At 42.1% G+C, this 20,414-nt stretch overlaps 1 protein-coding gene across 6 annotated transcripts in view; it reads right to left on the bottom strand.

Moving 5' to 3' along the window:
• Nucleotides 1–20,414, bottom strand: part of TENM2 (teneurin transmembrane protein 2) — a 1,214,660-nt gene that overhangs the window by 665,683 nt on the left and 528,563 nt on the right. For 2 of the 6 annotated variants that reach the window (XM_005870584.2, XM_005870586.2), the window contains exon 1: nucleotides 2,297–2,397. The exons of the other annotated variants lie outside the window; for them this stretch is intronic. In XM_005870584.2, the coding sequence (XP_005870646.1) occupies nucleotides 2,297–2,342 (46 nt within the window). In that variant the 5' untranslated portion in view covers nucleotides 2,343–2,397. Of the gene's footprint in view, nucleotides 1–2,296; nucleotides 2,398–20,414 lie in introns of those variants that run through there. 6 annotated transcript variants of the gene reach the window in all.

The raw sequence follows: 20,414 nt of genomic DNA, 5'->3' as shown, positions 1-20,414 counted from the left end.
TTGCTCTCCAGCAACATCTACTGGAAAAGTCAGAAAAATGCTATTTATATGACTCAGATAGTTTGAGTCAGGATAGTTTTGGTTACCATCTGCTTCAAAGTGTATGCTGAACTACCAGCCATTGGACAGCTGAATGGTTGCTGCCTACTTTGGTTCCAGTCAGATTTCTAGGAGGACAGCCCTTCAGGGATACACGTAGCCAAGCCACAGCTTCAAATGTATCATCTCCTCACCTGGAAGAAGTCGCTTTCACAAACACAATGCATCTCTGATGCAGACAACATATATCTCCCGGCCCATCTCCTCAACACTTACCACTGATTTAAGAAATCATCACCATTGTCAGCGGCAACACAACACTCAATAGTTTGGCACGGCGAGAGTCAGAGAAAAGGTTTTCTGTGAGCCAGCGATGTACAAACACGATTGAATGGGAGAAGTGCTACTTCAAGGTTCTGCAAAGTTTTGTAAGTTGATAAAAAGAAAACTATATGTGCTGGGATTTTAAGAACTCTCTATGCTGTCACCAGCACAGCTACGGCCAGCCTGCAGCAGTTTCCTGTCCCTGTCCACATCTTCCCCTGGTCTTTTAACCAGGATGGGAAAATTAAGTGTCCCCACAGAACCTCCACTGGAGATGCTCTCGAGGATGATGTCTGATGAGGCCCATATTCCGTTTGGTGTCCACTCCCTCCTCCCGCAAATTCAGCAGCTCCCACCTGGTGTCCTTAGAAAACTGGATTCACGGGCTGCACCCATAACATGCCATTAGATGGATGGTCTGGCAGACACGACACATGCCAGGGTCTGGTTTGGAGGAGCAAGTCCAGTGTGGAAACTCGGGGATAAAACAATCTTATCACCAAATACATATATAAAACACCCTCTCACTCATGGTTGCTGAGCTCGACAATGCCGCGGCACAGCAGTTCTCCCGGCCACCAAACCTGGTGGAAGCTCTAAAGTCACCTTTCTGTGTCTCATGCCGGAGAAGCATTCTTTGCACAGAATTGTGTACTTTTAATATTCCGATTTCCACATCCAGGAAATAATCATCTAAAAATTAATCCAAACATGTCAGGTGACACCCTCAATCAAAGTCTGAATATGATTTGGATTTCTGTTATCCTTAAATGAAACTCTAGCTAATTGGATTTTTTTAAATATTTTTTATTTTGCATTCTCAAATCTCGGTTCATTCATGCCAGCAATACAGGTTAGCAGCAGAGGCAATGAACACACAATCAGCCAAGACTGATGCTAGAAACAAATGTATCAAAACTTTAAAAACCAGCAGCAGCCACCAGAACCAGGTGCCGGGAGCCTAGGATATGTTGCATTTTCTATTTGTTCAGCGTTAGGATAGATGTGAACCTTTTAAACTCCTTCCCAACGCTCTTTAAAGGAGAAATGCCATCAAATATAATCCACAACTCCCATTCATAGCGCACAAAAGGGACAGGTTGCTAGCAGCCACCTACAGTGCAAATCCACACGCATTCTGTATTTAGGGTCTGAATGCAAAGTTCCGACCTGAGGGTGATAATCACTCCCCTTCATTACCGAGCCCCTTAAAATCCAAAAAAAGCTCATAACACAGCACCCCCAGAGTTAACTCCCATTTCACACTGTCCTCATTTAGCTCCCCTAATTATTTACTGGATCCTTTTCTGAAACATGCCCTAGCCTGATGTTTTAACTTTATGTTGCATTCGGGACAACAGTTCATCTCCATTTATGAAACATCAACCTGACCCAGGTTAGGAGGTATAAGCAGCGCTTCACCCCCAAGATCCAAACCAAACACACGCCGGCAGCTAGACTTAAATAAACTCTACCCTGGCTTAAACCTCCAGTGGAAAAATTATTATAACGCATCAGAAGTTGGGTGGGAAGGAAAATTTCGAATGCCGGCTCTCTCCCAGCGTGTAGGTCCCGGAGTTCACAAAAACAGGATCAATTGGATTATTTTATTTTCCCGTTAGCTCTTTAGAACTGAGCGTAATGCAAAGTGCTACGCTGATCAAAAGCATCTTTCTCGTCTCTTCCCCTTAAATAAAAAACGGAGGCAAGATCATTCAGTATAAATGCATTTACTATACAAATCTATTTTCAATTGAATTTGCTGCATGCTCTAATTCGTCAAAATTAATACAGGTACTTTCTACGTTAAACAAAAGGAAGCCGGCTGAAAAACCACGGGCTTCTGCCGCCGACGCCGTGCTCAATTACAAAACGGTGCAAACAGAGATTTCACTAAAGCCACTCGGCCAAACCCATGGCTGGGCGCTCTTACCTGTCTCTGCTGAAGGCTTCCTTCCCTTGTTAGCAGCGTGCAGCATCTCTAGCTCGCCCCAATCCTCACCACCGGTCTCCAATTTTTTTTCCCCCCCGCCCCCCGCCTCTCCTTTTTCTCTCCCCCACCCCACCCCCCCTTTTTTTTTCTCTCTCCCCAGCAAGAAAATGCTTATGGAAAGTGATTAGTTTTTGTTGTCCCTTTTAAGTCCCTCCTGCGGGAAGGAACAGGGGAGCAATGTGACGCCACCTTTTAATCTTTTGTAAGAGTGAAAAGGCAGGAAAGGAACGCTCGATCAAACTGAGCTGCACACATGACTCAAACTCGCAGGAGAGGCTGCCGCTGCCTGGCCGAAGCACCGCCAGGCTGGAGTGTAAGAACAGAGGCGAGGAGAGGGGAGAGTCAATGGAATGTGACAACTGTGAGCATCAAAAGCAGGAGGAGAGGGAGGACAATGAGCGAGGGAAGGAAGGAGGAGAGAGGGAGAGAAAGAGAGAGTAAGAGATGGGGGGGTGGAGGGGGGGGAGAGAGAGAGAGAGAGAGAAGAGAGAGAGAGAAACACGGGAAAAGACAGTGGGTTTCAGGCAAAGGATTCTGAGAATAAAGGCACAGAGCAGTGTCTGGCGGTTTCTGTTTTTATCTCCGCGAGCCTGATACACTGCCTCTCTCATTTAGACACACATTCGTGCATCTTCCAGGTTAGAAAACTGAGATCATCTCACTGAGTCCCCGGTTTTGTCTGATTGAAATGTGCGGTGTACCTGTGATTTTTTTTTTGGGGGGGAGGTGCGTTTAAGTGCAATGTATTCTGCATATTTATTTACGTAGGCAACAATGAAAGCTGCTAATTTCTACGGCAATTTGCAGCGTAGTTTTACTGGCAGATGGAACTCTACTTATCATAACTGCTGACAAACTGCCACGGGTAAACAAAAGAAGGAACAAGTGCTTCGTCTCAATAATGGTCTCGGAGAGAAAAAGCCCACGCCAAAATATCAGCGCTCGCCAAACCCGTGTTCCCGGGGAGAGTTGGAAAGGCGCGTTCTCTCCATTAGTTTTATTAATAAAGGCAAAATGAAGGGGGGGGGCAAGGTGTGTGCAGGAGAAGCTATTAGGAGCGTGAACCTGACATTCCTTCTTGAATCCCTCCCACGGTGACAACAGGCTTGCTTTCTGGAGTCCTGGAACAGAGTTTTGGAGTCACTATTCCTACAGACTTTTCCTGAATCTTTCCGCCTCCCAGTACCATGTTATGGGAGGTTCCATTTTTAAAACCAAGTCAAAAAGCAATGATTCCCCAATTCAAACGGTTTCCAATGGTGTTGCACCAGCGCTGGGCCATCTCTGCTCATCTCCTGCCACCCGGGGGCTAGCACCTCACAGTGAAATTCCCCAAGTGACCTCTCTTCTCAGGATGCACATTGCTGATGCCCAGGGGAAGTGTGTGGTCCAAGTTAAGATGCTGGTGAAAATGACTACCTGCTTCCCCCCGTTGACCTGGCCGAGGCAGTAGTGAGCCAGTAGGAAGAGGAGGCTCACTGGCCATCTTTTAGAAATGTAAGCAGCTTTGAAAACTAAAGGTAAATCCATGTGCCCTACTTATAAGAGATATTATTTTGAGAGGGGGGAAAAAAAACCCTAAAAAATTACCACTCAGTTATTTTACTTCAACTATGGTGTGTCCCAAGCATATACCGCAGGCAGACCCTGGGCATCTGGTATTTTGAAGTCCCTATGTCTGCTGCCAGATATAGAGTGAGAAGTGGTCCAGGAAAAAAGACCTTCCTCCTCCATCCTGGCCATGCTGTATCCAAAGAGGGATTGCTTATTCTGGTTCAACCCGAAGTGTCATGATTCTTGCAGTTTGGCAATAGGGAGAATATCTTTTTAGCTTGGACCCAAATAAAGAAGTAACAACTCCCCCCTCCCGCCATGTGATCAAGATGAAACCCTATGTATCATGAAGGCAAAGCAGAGACTGGAGAACACACAGGGGCTGAGCAGAAGGCAGCGGGCAGGCAGGGAACCCAGATCTCGGATGGAGTGGGGAAAGAGGCTGCAGGGCCAGCGAGGAGCTAGGGAAGGGGGGCCCCGGGAATCCAGAGTTCTCTGCGGACATTTCTCAGGGTCTATTGGAAGCAGCGTCCTTTAAGTGGCATTCTTGCTATAGGTCCTAGAGTTAAAATTAACTTTGTACAAGGGAGTGAGTAGATTGAGAATATCCTGCCAATAGAAATAAAGACCCTGCTGCAAGAATACAACTATATCATTGCAGTAAAAGTGGGAGAGGGGTCTGGGGGGAAGAGAACAGGGTCAGCAAGACAAGGTCAAGGCAAGATAAAAAGAAATCCAGGCCACAAAGAGATTTGTAAAAAGCTCTACATGGCTATCAGTGTTGTTGCTTATGTTTTGTCACTTCCTGTGTGAGGAGGTGGGCACCTTGAGAAGACGTTTACATGTTGCTATATATGATTTATTTTTAAGATATCGTAGGGGGGGCTATCAGATTAACCTGGGGTGCCAATGTTGGCTCAAATGACATCAATATTTCTTCCCAGAATATGACTTTTACAAGACTTCTCTGTGGGAGAGCTTGATGTTTGTGTGCTTATACTGTGGTGTTCACAGTGGTCCAGTGCTCCGTTTTGGGAACCAGGCTTTCCGGGATTGAATCTTAGCTCCACCGCCAGCTTGCTGTGTGATCTTGGCCAGGTTATTTTGCCTCTCTGTGTGAAAATGGGTGTAATAATATTATCTGTTTCACGGGAGGCTGCCATTAGGTAAAAATAATGTATGTGCTATGGGGAATTCCTTTCTTAGCACTCAACAAGTACTTTATGAATGTCAACTCCTATTATCGCCAAATCTTCCCAGCAGAATTTGTTGTAATAGCTCAGATAGACAGTATTTTATCACCCTCAGAGTAAGCCCTTTCTCCCCATTCTTCACCTGTGTGCAGGGAACACATCTGGGGCCTTCCAGACTCCTTTGTTTCCTTCCTTTCTCTCCCATCCCATTCTCCATGACTAGTAAATGTCCACCCCACCCCACGGCTCTCAAAGTTATTCTTTCATCTCTAGGCTCCTGATACCTTCTAGGTCTGGCCATGTGAGCCTGGACTGTTGCAATCAGCCTTTAATGGAGCGCTTCCCCACGCTTTTCCTTTCTGTCCCAACACACATGAAGGGTGACAAAATGAGGCACCCCCTCCTCCGGGGACATTCCGAGGGTCCCGCCAAAGACTGAACCACAGTGTAACACCACGGCCTTCCCGCCCTTGAGAAAGCACTTGGAATTGCCGTGAAGGAGCCTGATGTTATTCTAGGAATGACCTTGAATCTGCTCTAATGGAGAAAGCAGCTAATCTGTGGCAAACCAATACTTTACTATTAGTGCCTTGTTAGTTGTGACACTTCTCCCGACTGTCATGACGCAGCGATTGAAAACAGCCATTTCAAGAGGATTTCTTTTCTTCTCCAATTCATCCTTCAGGAGCCAGAATAACCTTCTTAAAATGCCACTCTGAATGACATCTATTCCCAATAGTTATTGATTGGTCAATTGAAAGTCTGTTCTATTTCATCACCTTATGCATCAGCTTAAAAAATCTTCAAAGGTTCAAAAGTGTTAGTGAAAATTCATCTGAAGAAACAAAGAGCACGCAGAAAAAATGTAGGGAAAGAATTAAAAAGGTGTGTCAGGCTGATGATAAAATGATCATGTTACTTTTCTGGCAATTATCATATTTGTGGTTATTGTCAGCCCTTTAAAATCTGAAATTAGTGATTTCTTATTTAAAATAAATATTAGTTTTTATAAGAAAAAAAATCCTCAAGAGTTCACTATTCTTTAGAGAACAAAGTGCAGTTTTCTTTGCCCTCATATTTAACCACCTCTGTGGTTTGACACCAACCTACCCATGTAAATATTCATTCTATCACCTCCTCATAGGAGCTCCCTGCTCCCTCAGCCTGATCCTCACACATTCACACATTTCTTCCAAAGCCTCATGCACTTTCCTTGTTCTTTCTAGAATGCCCTCTTCTCCTTGATCACAACATATTCAACTCCTATCCCTTTATTTAAGACCAGGATAAGTTACATGTCCTTCATAAACACTTTCTTGACCTTCCTACATTTACAGCGATGACATTGTTTTAATCATAGTAGCTACTCAAGCGCTTAGCTTTAGAATTCTTCCTAGTTCTAAATCTTGGCCCTGAAATTTGCTTTGTAATTGTGGGATATTGGTCAAGTCCCCTTCCTTTTTCAAGCTCACTCCCCTCATCTGTAAAATATTGTTATAACAACAATTTAATTAGCTAAGAGAAGTAAAACGATTAGCACAACAGCTAGGCTACAGCTAGCACCCGCATAATAAAGAGTAGCTAGTAATATAAAAACTTATTATATGACAGGGATTTGGCATTGTTCCTAATTTCTAAACCTTTCCACAACCCCTGAAATGGCTGTTGTTAGACCCATTTTACAGAAAATGAAACTGAGGTTTAGTAAAATTAATTTACCCAATGTCACAGGAGCATATGTCAACCATGGGATGGAGTGATTCTTCCAGTTATTCCTACCCACACCTATCATTTCCATCTTAGCCCACACTGCATTGGTTTACTATTAATTGGGTGTTCAGGTTTATGCTCTATTCTTTCAATGATAGTATAGACTAAATGAGAGCAATATTGGTGTTTAAGCATCTCTGAATCTTTATTATCTTCCAGACATCTTTAAACGAAGTAGCTTGCTCACTCAGTAAATGTTTGTTGACTCCTTGTTCATCTATGCTCATGGGGATTAAAGTTTTAACCATATGTAAAAATTCAGCAACACTTTTATAAGGAAATGCTGTCCTTATCCTTTCTATGGGAACCATCCTAACTATACAAAATAATATAAAATACAAACATTACATGTGAATGGCGCATGTAGATAGAAACAAAAGACATTCTCCCCCCCCCCCCACACACACAACTGTACAAAAGTGATATTCATCAATTTGATTGGGCTCCTTATGCCTGTCATTTGTATTCTGCTTAAAAATGGGGCCCGCATGCCGCCCATTCCTTGCATGGGAAAGTGGAGGTTATTAGCTGAAAGTCATCCATTTGAGGTTACGGAGAAAGGTAGATATAACCACTCAAATACCATGGCCCTCAGTCACTTGTTCATCTTACTTTTAAAATAAATAAAATAATTATATTCTAATTTATTTTCTTTCCAGCTAAGTCTGTACAATACTAAAACAACCTGGAATGACATAAAATATTCAATCAAACAATTGATTTGTTTTGTTTATACATATAAATAAAAGGTATATCTGCCTGTATTTGCACAAACAAAAGCATTAAAACTGACATGCCCTGTGTGCCCTATGCAGGATGATCAATGGTACCAAACACTTAACCATTCTTTTGATATTTGCATAAACTTCATGATGTCAGAATACATTGTTGTTCACTGCTACTTTGCTATTATGTAAAGTAGTGACTAACATACAGTAGGTGTTCAATATAGGTCAGTGATGGTGAACATATGACATGCAAACTCATTTTTTTGGTTGATTTTTCTTTGTTAAATGGCATTTAAATATATAAAATAAATATCAAAAATATGTCTTTGTTTTACTATGGTTGCTAATATCAAAAAATTTCTATATGTGATACGGCACCAGAGTTACGTTAGGGTTTTTCAAAATGCTGACACGCCAAGCTCAAAGGTTCGCCATCACTGATATAGGTGTTTGTTAAATGAATGAGTGAAGGAGTCACCCCCATTTTGCCTAAACCCATCTATTTCTAGCAATATTTTTATTCTCACCCACTCGTCTATATACATCCACAGCATTTTGTGCTCTGTTACCTCCACATGTTATTTCACACAGAATTGGTTTTGTTAAATTTATATGTCCCCTTGTTTAATATAAAATTTCCTTGTCCTCACCCAGTCGGTGTGGCTCAGTGGTCGAGCATCAACCTATGAATCAGGAGTTACAGTTCAATTCCTGGTCAAGGTACATGCCTGGGTTTTGGGCTTGATCCATAGTAGGGGATATGCAGGAGGCAGCAGATCAATGATTCTCTCTCCTTCTCCCTTCCTCTCTGAAATCAATAAAAATATACTTTAAAAATTTATTTAAAAAATTCTTTGTCTGTCCTCAAAGTATGCTTTCTAAGTTATATGAACTCATGGTAAATTATATTTCTCCAATTTCCAAGCACCCATTGCCTGGAACATTTTATTACATATAATTGTACAAATTAATCTTGTCCTGCCTTTGGGTATCTCATACTGTTAGTGACCTTTTATTCTTCTAATATCTCTAGATCACTCTTACTTTATTGCATAGATTTTAAGTTTCCTGAAGTTTATAGGAACTAAGTGTCTTCACTCTTTCTGCATATATATATTATATTAATATATGTGCATATATATATATATATATATATATATATTAACAGGTATAAAATTCTATCATTCACAAGGTATGTGAAAGAGCTTATAATACAGTCCCTGGCCTTTAGAAAACAGTTAAAATAAGGCCTTAGGTGGTGTGACATTTATTTACTTCATTTATTTACTTCAGTATATATATATATATATTTGAACACATACTCAAAGTCCACCAGTGTTCAAGTTAGTGTCAAAATTAACTTATGCCAACAAATAGAGATTCTCACAGTGGAAGAATTAACAACTGCCCCCTGGAAGAGTAACATTTCCCGCAATCATTTACACATTAGTCAGAAGTCAGCTTATGTTGACCCTTCGGCAGCTAATCCTTAGAGAGAGGGTTTCTCAGTTCCATAGGGTCTCGTCTATGGGGTCATTTCAGGCCCAATTATACCCTCATCTATTCTGGGAGGTTTGTTTTTCCTTAGGGGGACGTGATGGGAGTGAACACTGTGGACCTCACTCTACATAATCCTTACTCCTTGGTGAAAAGGAGCTGTCTTAGGAAAGATTTTTCTTACTCACAGTGGTTCTGCCTGGATTCACTGGAGAGTCAAGCTATGGGAATTGTCTATAAATTGCTGGTCTTCAAAAACAAAGAGATTTCTCTAAAATTAAAAAAGGGCATAACCTCTGAAGTTTCTGTAAAACCCTTATGTATCCTTCTTACTCATAAATTGAGATAATTCAGGTCCATTTTCATATCTGTTTACAAAATTGCAATGAACATATAATATGATTAAAGGCTGGTGACATAAATAGTTTTCTGTAATAGTTTATTGAATATTTTAATTATACCAGATCTTATTTAGCCAATTAAACAAATTATTTTGCATATAAAATGACTTACATTCATTACCATGTTCTAGCATTTTGATTTTTGCCTGCTGAACAGAATTTTGTCTGGTCTGTTTCACATGTCTGTTTTGCATAGGGATTTGAACATCCCTTAAAGTGAAAAACAAAGTAACAGCCCCCTAACTATAAAGTAGAAATGGAAAGCAAATCCGGAGAGAACCTAAAATCTCTGCTTCCCATGGTGGACCAAGCAGGGTTGGCCTCAATGAAACTCTAAGAATGTATGTTTCTCTCCACTGAGTTGAATACAGGCTTTGGTGGACTCTTTGGTTCTTGTTACTGATGTTTTTCAATACGGAACATTTGAAAGCATCCAACCAGAAGTTGCACAATGATCACAGCCTTGAACGTATTCTTCAGAGAAACGCATTCACTGGTACAGGTTTTATTTTTACAGTAACTGGTGTACTGCACTGTTTGCCGGTTTCTTTAATACTCTTGCCCATGACAATCACAAAAGGCAATTCACAACCTTACTTATCAGATAGTTCTGTTTTACAAGAATCTGGTTGCTATTTGTAAAATCCAGGATAAAACAGTGCAATTTCTGATGCTGACTATCTGAAAAGCTCTGGAAGCTGCTCGGAAGAGATATGTACTAAAATAGGTAACGTGGCGGAATTACAACAAGCAGATGTTCTGGAGGGTGTACACTCAAGTGCATCCCAGAGTACGTGACATTGAATGGTGCTGCTTTTGAGATTTACAAATACATTCTGCATGTAAGCTGCCACCACCACTCACAGTCTTTCTTAACTCCAAATTTTAACTCTTTTATTAGAAAAAAACACAAAGGTAGAGACTCTCTCAAAAAGAATGATCAGTCAAAACAATCTCCATGGAATAACTGTTTCCAGGCCAAAATGAAAGCAGTGATCGCAATGAAATAGTTTATTTCACATGCTGGCTTTCAAATCTCTAGATGCACTGAAAGCAGTGACATCTTTCTGATGAGGATTTAACACAAAAAATGGAGATTTTAACAGCTGACAAATTTCCTGTAATAAGGGGCTTAAAACACACACACACACACACCCCAACACAAACAAACCACTTTTCTAGTGATTTGGCTGTGCAGATAGCAAAGAACAGTGTGTCATAGACACCCTTAAGAGCATAGATGCCAGTTAAATCTTTTTTGGTGGCGTTTTCATGACTGTATGTTAGCGTGAGAGAGAAATGGGAATAGCATGCACCACTGAGAGGCAGTGTAGCGCAGTAGAAAAAGTTACTGTATTTCAGTCCCAGGTCTGCCACCATCTCAGTGGGTGGCATTGGCCATATCACTTCCGCACACTCAGCCTTCACTTCTCCGTCCACTAAATGAGACTAATATCTCCCAATTTCTGATACTAAGAGTAATAAAAAGTTATTAGCATACTCATAAACACAGAGAACCTCATCCTTGCCCTATGCTGTCAGACTCTACCAAAGCTAACACTACTCCAGGGGAATAAGGGATTGTAATCTAGAAGCGGAATGCTTTTCTTCAGGTGGCTGGGGCACCAATTAATAGAGTGAGGCAATCAACCACTCAATAATCCTGCATTGGCCGGAAGAATTAATGCAGCTCACCTCTGTTGCCGTGAGTGCAATGCCATGTACTCAGAGGATGCTCAATAAATATTAGCTGAGGATGATATTGACAGGGCGCCGTGTACAGTCACTTCACTAAGTGAATTACTAAGTTTTCAATTGTTCAGAAAACTCATTGAATAATTATTGGCAATAAAAGAAACCTATCCCCTGACCTCCCTTACTTTTTTTGCGATGTCATCTCATGAATAATAAGAACATTACCAATTCCTGGAAACTTAATAGCTTGGTCCTAGTGACTTAGGAGAATAAAAATAAGACCATCTTTCAAACTATATTCAGAATATAGGCACTTCCGAAAACTCCCACTGTCATCACTCTGGTGAAATTCATCATTATTGCTTTTCTGGATCATTACAGAGCCTCCTAATTGCCCTCCATGATCTCCATTTTGGTCCCCGTGGCTGATTGCTACACTAAGGTCTTCCGATGCATCCTAGCTTCCTGTGTCCATATTCCTATGCAGTCCCCTCCCACACCGATTCAGGGATTACTCTTGTGACCTGCTATGGCCAATGGTACATAAGCAAACATTATACAGTAAGGCATGATGAGAACTTGGAAATTGGGGCTTGCCCTGTTGGAAGGGTGCCACCTCCATAAAAGGAAGCCTAGTTTGGCCTCTTGGAGGATGAAGGACCATATGAAGAGAGAGAGAGAGAGAGAGAGAGAGACTGACTCAACCATTCCCTGGTCTCTAGCCCCCACTGACCCAGGAGCTAGAAGTAACTGAGTAAGCGAGTACAGGCAAGCCTAGCTGAACTGCCCAGCCAATACATCTATAATAATAAAAGCGTAATATACTCATTAGACCGGACGTCCTTCCGGATGACCTTCTGGATGAAGCTGGGGGTGCCAGAGGGAAGCCAGTGCCAGCAGCCAGGGGAAGGAAGGCCTACTCTTGCATGAATTTTGTGCATCTGGCCTCTAGTTGAGAAATAATACATTACTCTTGGTTCAAGCCACTCAGCTTTGGTATAGTTTGTTATCTCCCAATAGATAACTTTTAACGTCCCCACCCCCACTGATTATTCTCAATTCTGCAATCAGTGAATTCTTTTTATAATAGAAGCCAGATGATCTTATTCCTTTGCTCAAAACCCTCTAACAGCTCCTTCTCTTACCCAGATTTAAAGTCAAATTCTTTCAAATGAATAGAAGCCAGATGATCTTATTCCTTTGCTCAAAACCAGCTCCTTCTCTTACCCAGAGTTAAAGTCAAATTCTTTCAAATTTTCTAAAGATTTGACATGCTTTGTCCTCTCCCCATTTATCAGATCCCAAATTCTACTAATTTCTCCTGCATTCTCTTCCCTTCAGCTACACGCGCCTCTGCCTAGAATGTTCTTCCTTGTGAATGTGGGTTACTCTCTCTCCTCATTTGTTTCCTCCAACATCATTTTTTTTTCAGTAATACCAACTCGGATCAATCTATTTAAAACTGAATCACACCCTCACCCTAAAATCCCCATCCTCCTTTATACTCCTTCTCCAGTGCACAGTACACTAATAAATCACTGTATAATTTGCTGATTTTTGTCATTCTGTGACCCCTTTACCCAAATGTAAGCTCCAAGAGGGCAGGGGAGTTGTCTTTATGGTTTACGGTTGGATGCCCAGCACCTAGAACCATGCCTTGTGCATAGGGTAGACTTAGTATTTGCTAAATTACAAAATGAATCCTGCTGGGTCAAGTTGATGGAGCTACAGAATTCTACCTTTAAAGATAACACTGAGAGTGAGGAGAGTCTGTAAGGGCACACTGTTGATGCAACCTACAAAGATTTATGGGCCATCACTTAACGGAGCACAGAAGTAGCATTGTGGTCAAGGAGAAGAGAAGGTCAAGAAGGTTCTTTGGAAAGGATTTCATCAGGGAGTCTCTTTAGCAGGTAGTGAGAAGTGCAATCGAAAGCAAAGAGAGGTGACTCCGCATCCATCAGAATAGCCACCCTGGAAAGGCTGAGAAGGAACCCAGGGAAGAGAAGGAGGCTCTCCAAGCCTGCGTGGACTGAGAAGGCAAGTGGTCTAAGGAGGAAGATATAGCCAAAGGGTAAATTGGGTCTTTTTTGGAAGAAAAAGTTTGTGATGTGCTTGTGCTCTTTTCAAGAAAAGTCTAAGCCTAATCATAAAGAGGAAAATATCTGAGGCTTTGTCTTTCCATGTCAATTTCAGAGTTGAGGATGCACATGGAAGAATACTGTTACAGGACCCAGGCACGTGCCCAGGGATGTGATGCATTGGCAGTTACACTCCATAAACACGTATATCCAAGGCTGGCCACTGTTTTCTTAAAATGATCACAACGTTGGCCAAGTACCACTCCCAGGCTTCCGTTTGAATACTTCCCTTTGTGAAAAAGTCCATACTATAAAGGCTCAGCCTGGGCTGCAGTGGGGCCTCCAGCATCAGCTCAGGTGTGTGGCCAGTAATTGACCTTAGTGCCGAGCAGATGTGACCTGGGATGACTTAACGCCACCTCGCTGACTCAGTCACTGTGCAAATATCATCTGAACCATCCATTAAAGGCTCAGCCTGGGCTGCAGTGGGGCCTCCAGCATCAGCTCAGGTGTGTGGCCAGTAATTGACCTTAGTTAGTGCCGAGCAGATGTGACCTGGGATGACTTAACGCCACCTCGCTGACTCAGTCACTGTGCAAATATCATCTGAAACCATCCATTTTCCTCCTTACCTGCCCACAGCTATTTTTCCCTGTTGTTCTGCAATTATTTATTATCTGGCTCAATAATTGCATTGGTTATAGAGGCCTTGCAAACTCAATTGTTAGGGGAGAAAATGCCTCTTTGCCCAACTAGATTCTCCTGAATGGGGAATAAAGGATGCTGGTCTCTTAGAGCTCTTCATATACAGCTCTCCGTGTTCAATTTTCCAACAAATAAAAATGGCCAAAGAGCAAAGGATGCAGGAGATAGATGGTTGGACGCTGATGCAGCTGCATGCTCCCATTGACAGATGGCACCTCCTGCATGTCTGGGAGCCCTCGCTAGCTCACTGCCAGGGCACCTGCTTTCAGAACAGCTGGCCACACATGGCCCTTCTATAGGCTAGTCCCCACCCCATCTACCACCTCTTAAACTGCTTCAGTTAGTCATTCCTGGCCTTCTACCAAACCAAAATACCACCAAGGAGAGCTATTACCACAGCCCAGCAGATCTCCAGGCTGATGGTAGGCCCGGGACTAAGTGATATTTTTGTGTGTGGTTCTCATGTATATATTTCAGGATTTGAACCCACTTCACATACAATATTTACTTCATGATTTGCAGTGTGGGGGGGTGTCATTTAAAACAATTACTTTAGCTTAATTACAGAAGACATAAATGGGATCTCACTCCTGGAAAAATGTTATCCTTAACAATGAGGTGTAAATTGGTGTCTGCCTAATCTGCTCACGGGAGGATAAGCCTCCTCCTTCTTTCTCCCCTTTGTTTTTGTAGTCCTACCTGGGAAAATACATTCTCTGAAGCATCTCTCATTTCTTAAGGAAACAGGAGACAGGAGTTTCATGCCTGATCCTTCTATCTGCTGCAAAATAATTTATTTTACATCGTTTCCAGCATCTCTTTTGAACTGCAGACCACAGCTCTATTGTCCAGCCTCTGTCCTGGGCAGCCAAAATCCAGCCTTATTGGTTTGGTCTTTCTCCCCAGATGTGTGGCCTCCTGCGTATCTCGAAATTGAGTAAAATGAGCAGGGGAACCAATGTTATTTGCACAATGACCTTGTGCTCCTGGGGGAATGGCAGGCACTATTCTCTCACTTAGGATGTTTTACATTTCAAAGGACCCAGCTCCCTTTGATATTAAAAAATGAAATGTGCAATGTGATTGTTATTGTTTTATGACCTTTAATAGGTTAACCAGGCAGCATCAGGTCTGAGGAGTGTGGTTCTGTTCCAAAGCAGACGTGGCTCCTGGTCGATGAATCCCAACGAGGGTGGCTCCACATTAATATTTGAGAGAATATACATATGGAGGTTCCCAAATCCTCAAGAATAAAGGGTTCCTTTGATGACCTCAGTCCCTCTGTGTGTAACTAGAGCGTTTCTCAACCTTGGCACTATTAACAATTGAAGCCCAATCATGCTTTGTTGGAGGGGGCTGCCCTGTGCACTGTAAGACATTCAGCAGCATCCTCTCTGTACTAGATACCAATGGCACCCTCTCCCCAATGTGTGACAATCCAATGTCTCCTGACATTGCCATACACTTGTCTGAGAGCAGAATCAACCCCGGTTGGGAATCCCAAGGTTAATTGAAAACGCAGTAGGGGGGAGCTTCCTTTAGGGATTCTGATATGCATAGAATTTACTGGCTTACATGATAATGTAGTAGTAGGTAATGTGTATTGAGAACTCACCATGAACCAATTAGCACTATGCTAATTGCTTTATATGTTTGATCTCATGTGAACCTTAAAACAAACCTATGAGGTAGTTATTATGATCTTTAAAGTGAAGGAAACTGAGGCTTAGAGGAGTTAAATAATTTGTGGAACAGAGAAGTATGTTTAAATCCAGAACTCCACTGAATTAGCCCCTGGCCCCTTTCTGGCTTGCCTACTCTCCTGGTTACAGTCTGAAAATCTAGATCAATTCAGAAGCTGACTAAGTACCACTATGTTTAGGAAATTCACCTACAAACTAGACAGATCTATTAAAAAAAGGTAATGCTTGCCCTCAAGAATCATGTAAACAGAAAGTATAAATACAGACATCCATAAGAAAAAAATGATAAGGCCACTAAGGAGATCAGATCTGAGTGCTCAGAGGAGTGGTCCTCAGGCCTCAGTGTGCATAGCATCACTGGGTTTTACTAAAATGCAGGCTCGGATCCAGTTGGTGTGGGTTGGGACATAGGATTGTGTATTTCTAACCTGCTCCCTGGTGACTATGCTGCTGGTCTGAGGACCACCCTTTGAGCAGGGAGGCTCTATTGTGCTAGGAAATGCAGCTCCAATGCCTTTGAGAAGTGAGGCCCAACAGTGTGTAGCTGAGATGCCAGGAAATCATCAACACAGAGTGGAATAGGTAGGAGGAGGGTGTGGGATTGCCTTGGTCTTGCAATCCACACTTGTCTCTCAGGCCTTCACTTGGAACATCAACCGTGTGCCTACTCATGTCGACTGCCCACATATGCAGACACAGCTACACATCTGTTATCTTAAAGGACAAATATTAATTTGAAGCATGAAAACACCTACCCATGGAACATGACTTGTTTCTGCAAATAAATTTCACTATCATAACTGATTTTGTACTTTTGGAAGATAATATTTCCATCTCTTCAACATACCATGCTGTTGGCTACATAAAAATAGTTTCATCCCCACTCCAGACATTGTGACTTAGATGACTATTGAACTACAAGTAGCCAAGAACTTACATAACAAAGAAAAAAATAAATGTTGGAGGTCAAAACCAAAAATATTTTTTAATCTAGTAAAAGTCACAATTGACATTGTGGTTATGACTGTAGACTGGATTGCCGTTTATTTAACTGTTCAGAGAGACAGAATCAAATCCTGTAATAAACATAGCAAGAAAATGGTTTCAGGACCATTAGTGGGTGTGGCTTCTTTACCTAGACCCCAGGGACAACTGCCAATCACAGATTGGTGACATCTGAGTTTAAGCATAGGTCATCATGAAGGGGATGATTTTTGAGCCACTTGACTCTGAGCACACTGAGCTAATTCTCCTGCAGGAAGACACGCTGGATGAATGGCTCACTGGAGTGAAGGACCATGTTAAAGCAAAGGCTGAGAGGCTGAGAGTTGGAACCACCCAGTTATTGCTAATATGCTACTCAGATATAAATGGGAAGGGGTCATGTATATTTGGGGTAACAGGCACCCCTGCCATTCACACTGCACTGTCCTGGTGAGATCAAGAGCTTAACTTCATTCATTAAGCATGCATTTCCTCAGTCCATGCTATGTGCCAGACCCCAGGGCATACAGAGGAACTCTCTGTCACCTCTGTCCTCAAGGATCATCTGGGACAAAGTGTTTCCCATTCATGAGACATTTGTATCACACCTTTATGCTTCTTGCTGTATCTACTACTGACTGTACTGATATTTACTCAATATTTTTTTCTGTAGGTAATATCACTTTTCATAGTTTTAACATAGCTGCAACTTAAGCAATGATAGTTGTGAAGTGATATGTCTGAAGTACTTCTCAGGGTTGAGCCAATCAATTGTTAAAATATGAAAGTATATTTCTGGGACTTTGTCAGACAAAGCCTGCCCGAGCTTTGGGCCACCACCATTCCAGCCACCTGGCTTAACCCCCTGGACCTCCCCTTGATCCTGCAACATGAGAGGAGGCAGGCCTAACTCACGAGGGAGTCCCCAGAACTCTGAGCTCTGAGCCTGTACTCTGGACAGTGCCTGCTCTGCCTGGCCTGAGCCCATCCCTAACTCTCACTTCCACAAAGTGCTCAAGAATTTCTGATGCGGGGGTTTGTAGAGGGCCTGTAGAAATTCATTTTAAAAACAAAATAAACCCTTCTGCTCCAAAAGGGTGGTTAGATGCTCTAAGTCTGCAGTGTGAGAAGTTACATTTCTCTAAGCTTCAGATTCTCTCTTCTATAATGTTAAAAATCCTTACTTTGTGGACTAAATCAGGGATAATCTTTTCTTTTTAAAATATGTAAAATACGTTTTTATTGATTTGAGAGAGAGAGAGAGAGAGAGAGAGAGAGAGAATGCCCCTTTCTGGGGATCAAGTCCACAGCCTAGGCATGTGCCTGACCAGGAATCGAACTGCTGGCCTCTCGGTGCATGGGACAATGCCCAACCGAGCCACACCAGCTAGAGCTAAATCAGGGATTTTCAACCTCAGCTCTATTAACAGCTTGTGCAGATTCCTCTTTGTTGTGGGCTACTTTCCTCTCATCATAGGATGTTTAGCAGCATCCCTGGCCTCTGCCCACTAGATGCCAGTAGCTCCCCCTCACCAAGTCTTGGCAACCAAAATGTCTCTAGACATTGCCTAATGTGCTCTAGGGGTCAAATCCTCCCCCCCCTCCCCAGAGTATGACTGGATTAAATACCAGTAAACACACCATGTAAACACATTGGCCTATTACCTGGCATAGACTACAACCTCAGAAATATTCGTAGCACTAATTAAGCGCTTACTATATGCTTGGCACATTTCCAAGACTTTAAATCTTTTGCCTCATCGAATCCACACATCACCTTGTGAGTTAGGTCCCATTATCACTCCCATTTTACAGACAAAGAATATAAATGTCAGAGAGAAAAAGGAAATGGCCTGATATTCCACCATTAGCCAGTGGCAGAGCCTGGATTCTAACACAGTTATCGGCCTCAGAAGTCTGTGTTCTTAGATCTGTGGCTTTCCAACCTTTGGAGGGGAAGAAGTCTCCACAAATACAGGCATCATGATGAAAGTCATTATAATGATGGTGATGAAGAAATTAGACAACACACAATAGGCTAAGATTTCCATATGAAAAATTACATTCCCCGTCAAGAGACTGACAAGTGTATAAGGTACCTGGTAGAAATTAAAATGCAGATCAATTAAATATGCACATCACAGTGGTTTGTGTACACACACTCTCTCTCTTCTCAAAATGATTATAAAAGCCTTAACTTTCCTTAAACTGATAAAGAGTAAAAAAAATAAAATAAAACAAAACAAAACTCAGTCTAATAAAGATGCATTGTGCTAGAATTGGCATTATGAGAGGTTAAGGGTTCTTAGGAAGTGTCAAAAGAGACAATGTTGCTCCAGTACTATGGATGAGCACTTGGATGACCTGGCTGTGGTTAATAGGCCCAAAATAGGGATGCTAAGCAAGAAATGGAAGAACATGCTGCACTTCCCTTGGGCATTGAACCTGTGTGTTTTCTCAGGGAGTCTTCCTACCTGAGGGTCCTGGGCAGCCAGGCTACAGTACAGGCATTGACACAGGCCAGAATCCATTTGTCAAGGTTGGACTAAGAGAACTCAGAAAGGCCCATTGGCCTACTGTGGCAGCTTGAAAACTAGCTAACACTCTTGACAGTCCTTCTGCTTACCAGCCACACACACACACACAGAATATATTGCAATACCAAGTGCCCCTGGAAACAATGTGCAGATGTATCCAGGTGCACGTAGATTGTTCCCCCTGACAAACAAAAATGCATACGCAAAGATCAACATCAACACAAATTGAAGAAGCAAATGCAAACACAGGATTGTGCTATGGAATATGTATCCATGACGGAGAAGCTGAAAAGGAGATGAGGAATAACAATTCAGAAAGATGTCGGTATTTCCTTCCTCTGAAGTTTTAGAATCCAGGCTAACATTGAATTATTAAGTTTGTCATTGTGGAACAGAGAAAAATGGGAGCTTTTCTACATTTGACTGAAAATCTTTGCATTTCTATAGAAACTTGCAATTAAATCAATTAAGCAATGAAAATCAAATATTCCATTAAAATCTAATTTTCCTCATATCTGATTGGTTATAACTCAGCTGAGTTGGAAACAGATGAGAGAGGCAAAATGACCTGACGTCTGAGACATGGAGATGGGAGAAAGGGAAAATTTCAAACACGCTCAGAGAAAATGTAATAAGAGCATCTTATTTTCCTTCTGCTTGTGTAAGTTTTGCCATTAGGGGTTCCCCAAACATAGGATTTCAGAACTAATTCTGCAGATTGAAATGCGAAAAGCAAGATTCCTTTCTGCTCTGTCTTCTGTTTGCAAACATGTCCTTGAAATTTCCTTTTCCCCTTCAGGGGTTTGAAAAGGCTAGTCCACGTTCCTATTCAGAGGTGCTGTGTCTGTGTGCACTCCAGCGGGCCTGCGATTTAGCTGCTACGGACGACAGTCGGATTGGAACTGGCTGTGTTTGCTGATTTGAGGAGTTACTGAGACCCAACATGTCAAGGAGGGATTTATTCCTCTTCATAGCAAAACGAAGGAATTGTCTCAAGGAGATGCTGGGAAAGAACATGCCAACTGACCTAAATGTTCTTCCCCTCTCTCCCTAGAGGTGACATAGCTGGCTACCTCTATTCCAGCAATCGCCCTGTGGATGGAAGGCTGAATCTCCAAGAATGAAGTGGAAAATGACTCCATATGTTGTCCAAAAAGCAAGTCAGGGAAAAGAAGACAGTAATTTATGAGTAAGATGCCTTTCCAAGATT

Source organism: Myotis brandtii, unplaced genomic scaffold (assembly GCF_000412655.1).
Source record: "Myotis brandtii unplaced genomic scaffold, ASM41265v1 scaffold32, whole genome shotgun sequence".
In the NCBI taxonomy this organism is placed as follows: domain Eukaryota; kingdom Metazoa; phylum Chordata; class Mammalia; order Chiroptera; family Vespertilionidae; genus Myotis; species Myotis brandtii.
The sequence above is the reverse complement of the archived record's forward strand: the minus strand, read 5'-3'. Positions and strand labels throughout refer to the sequence as shown.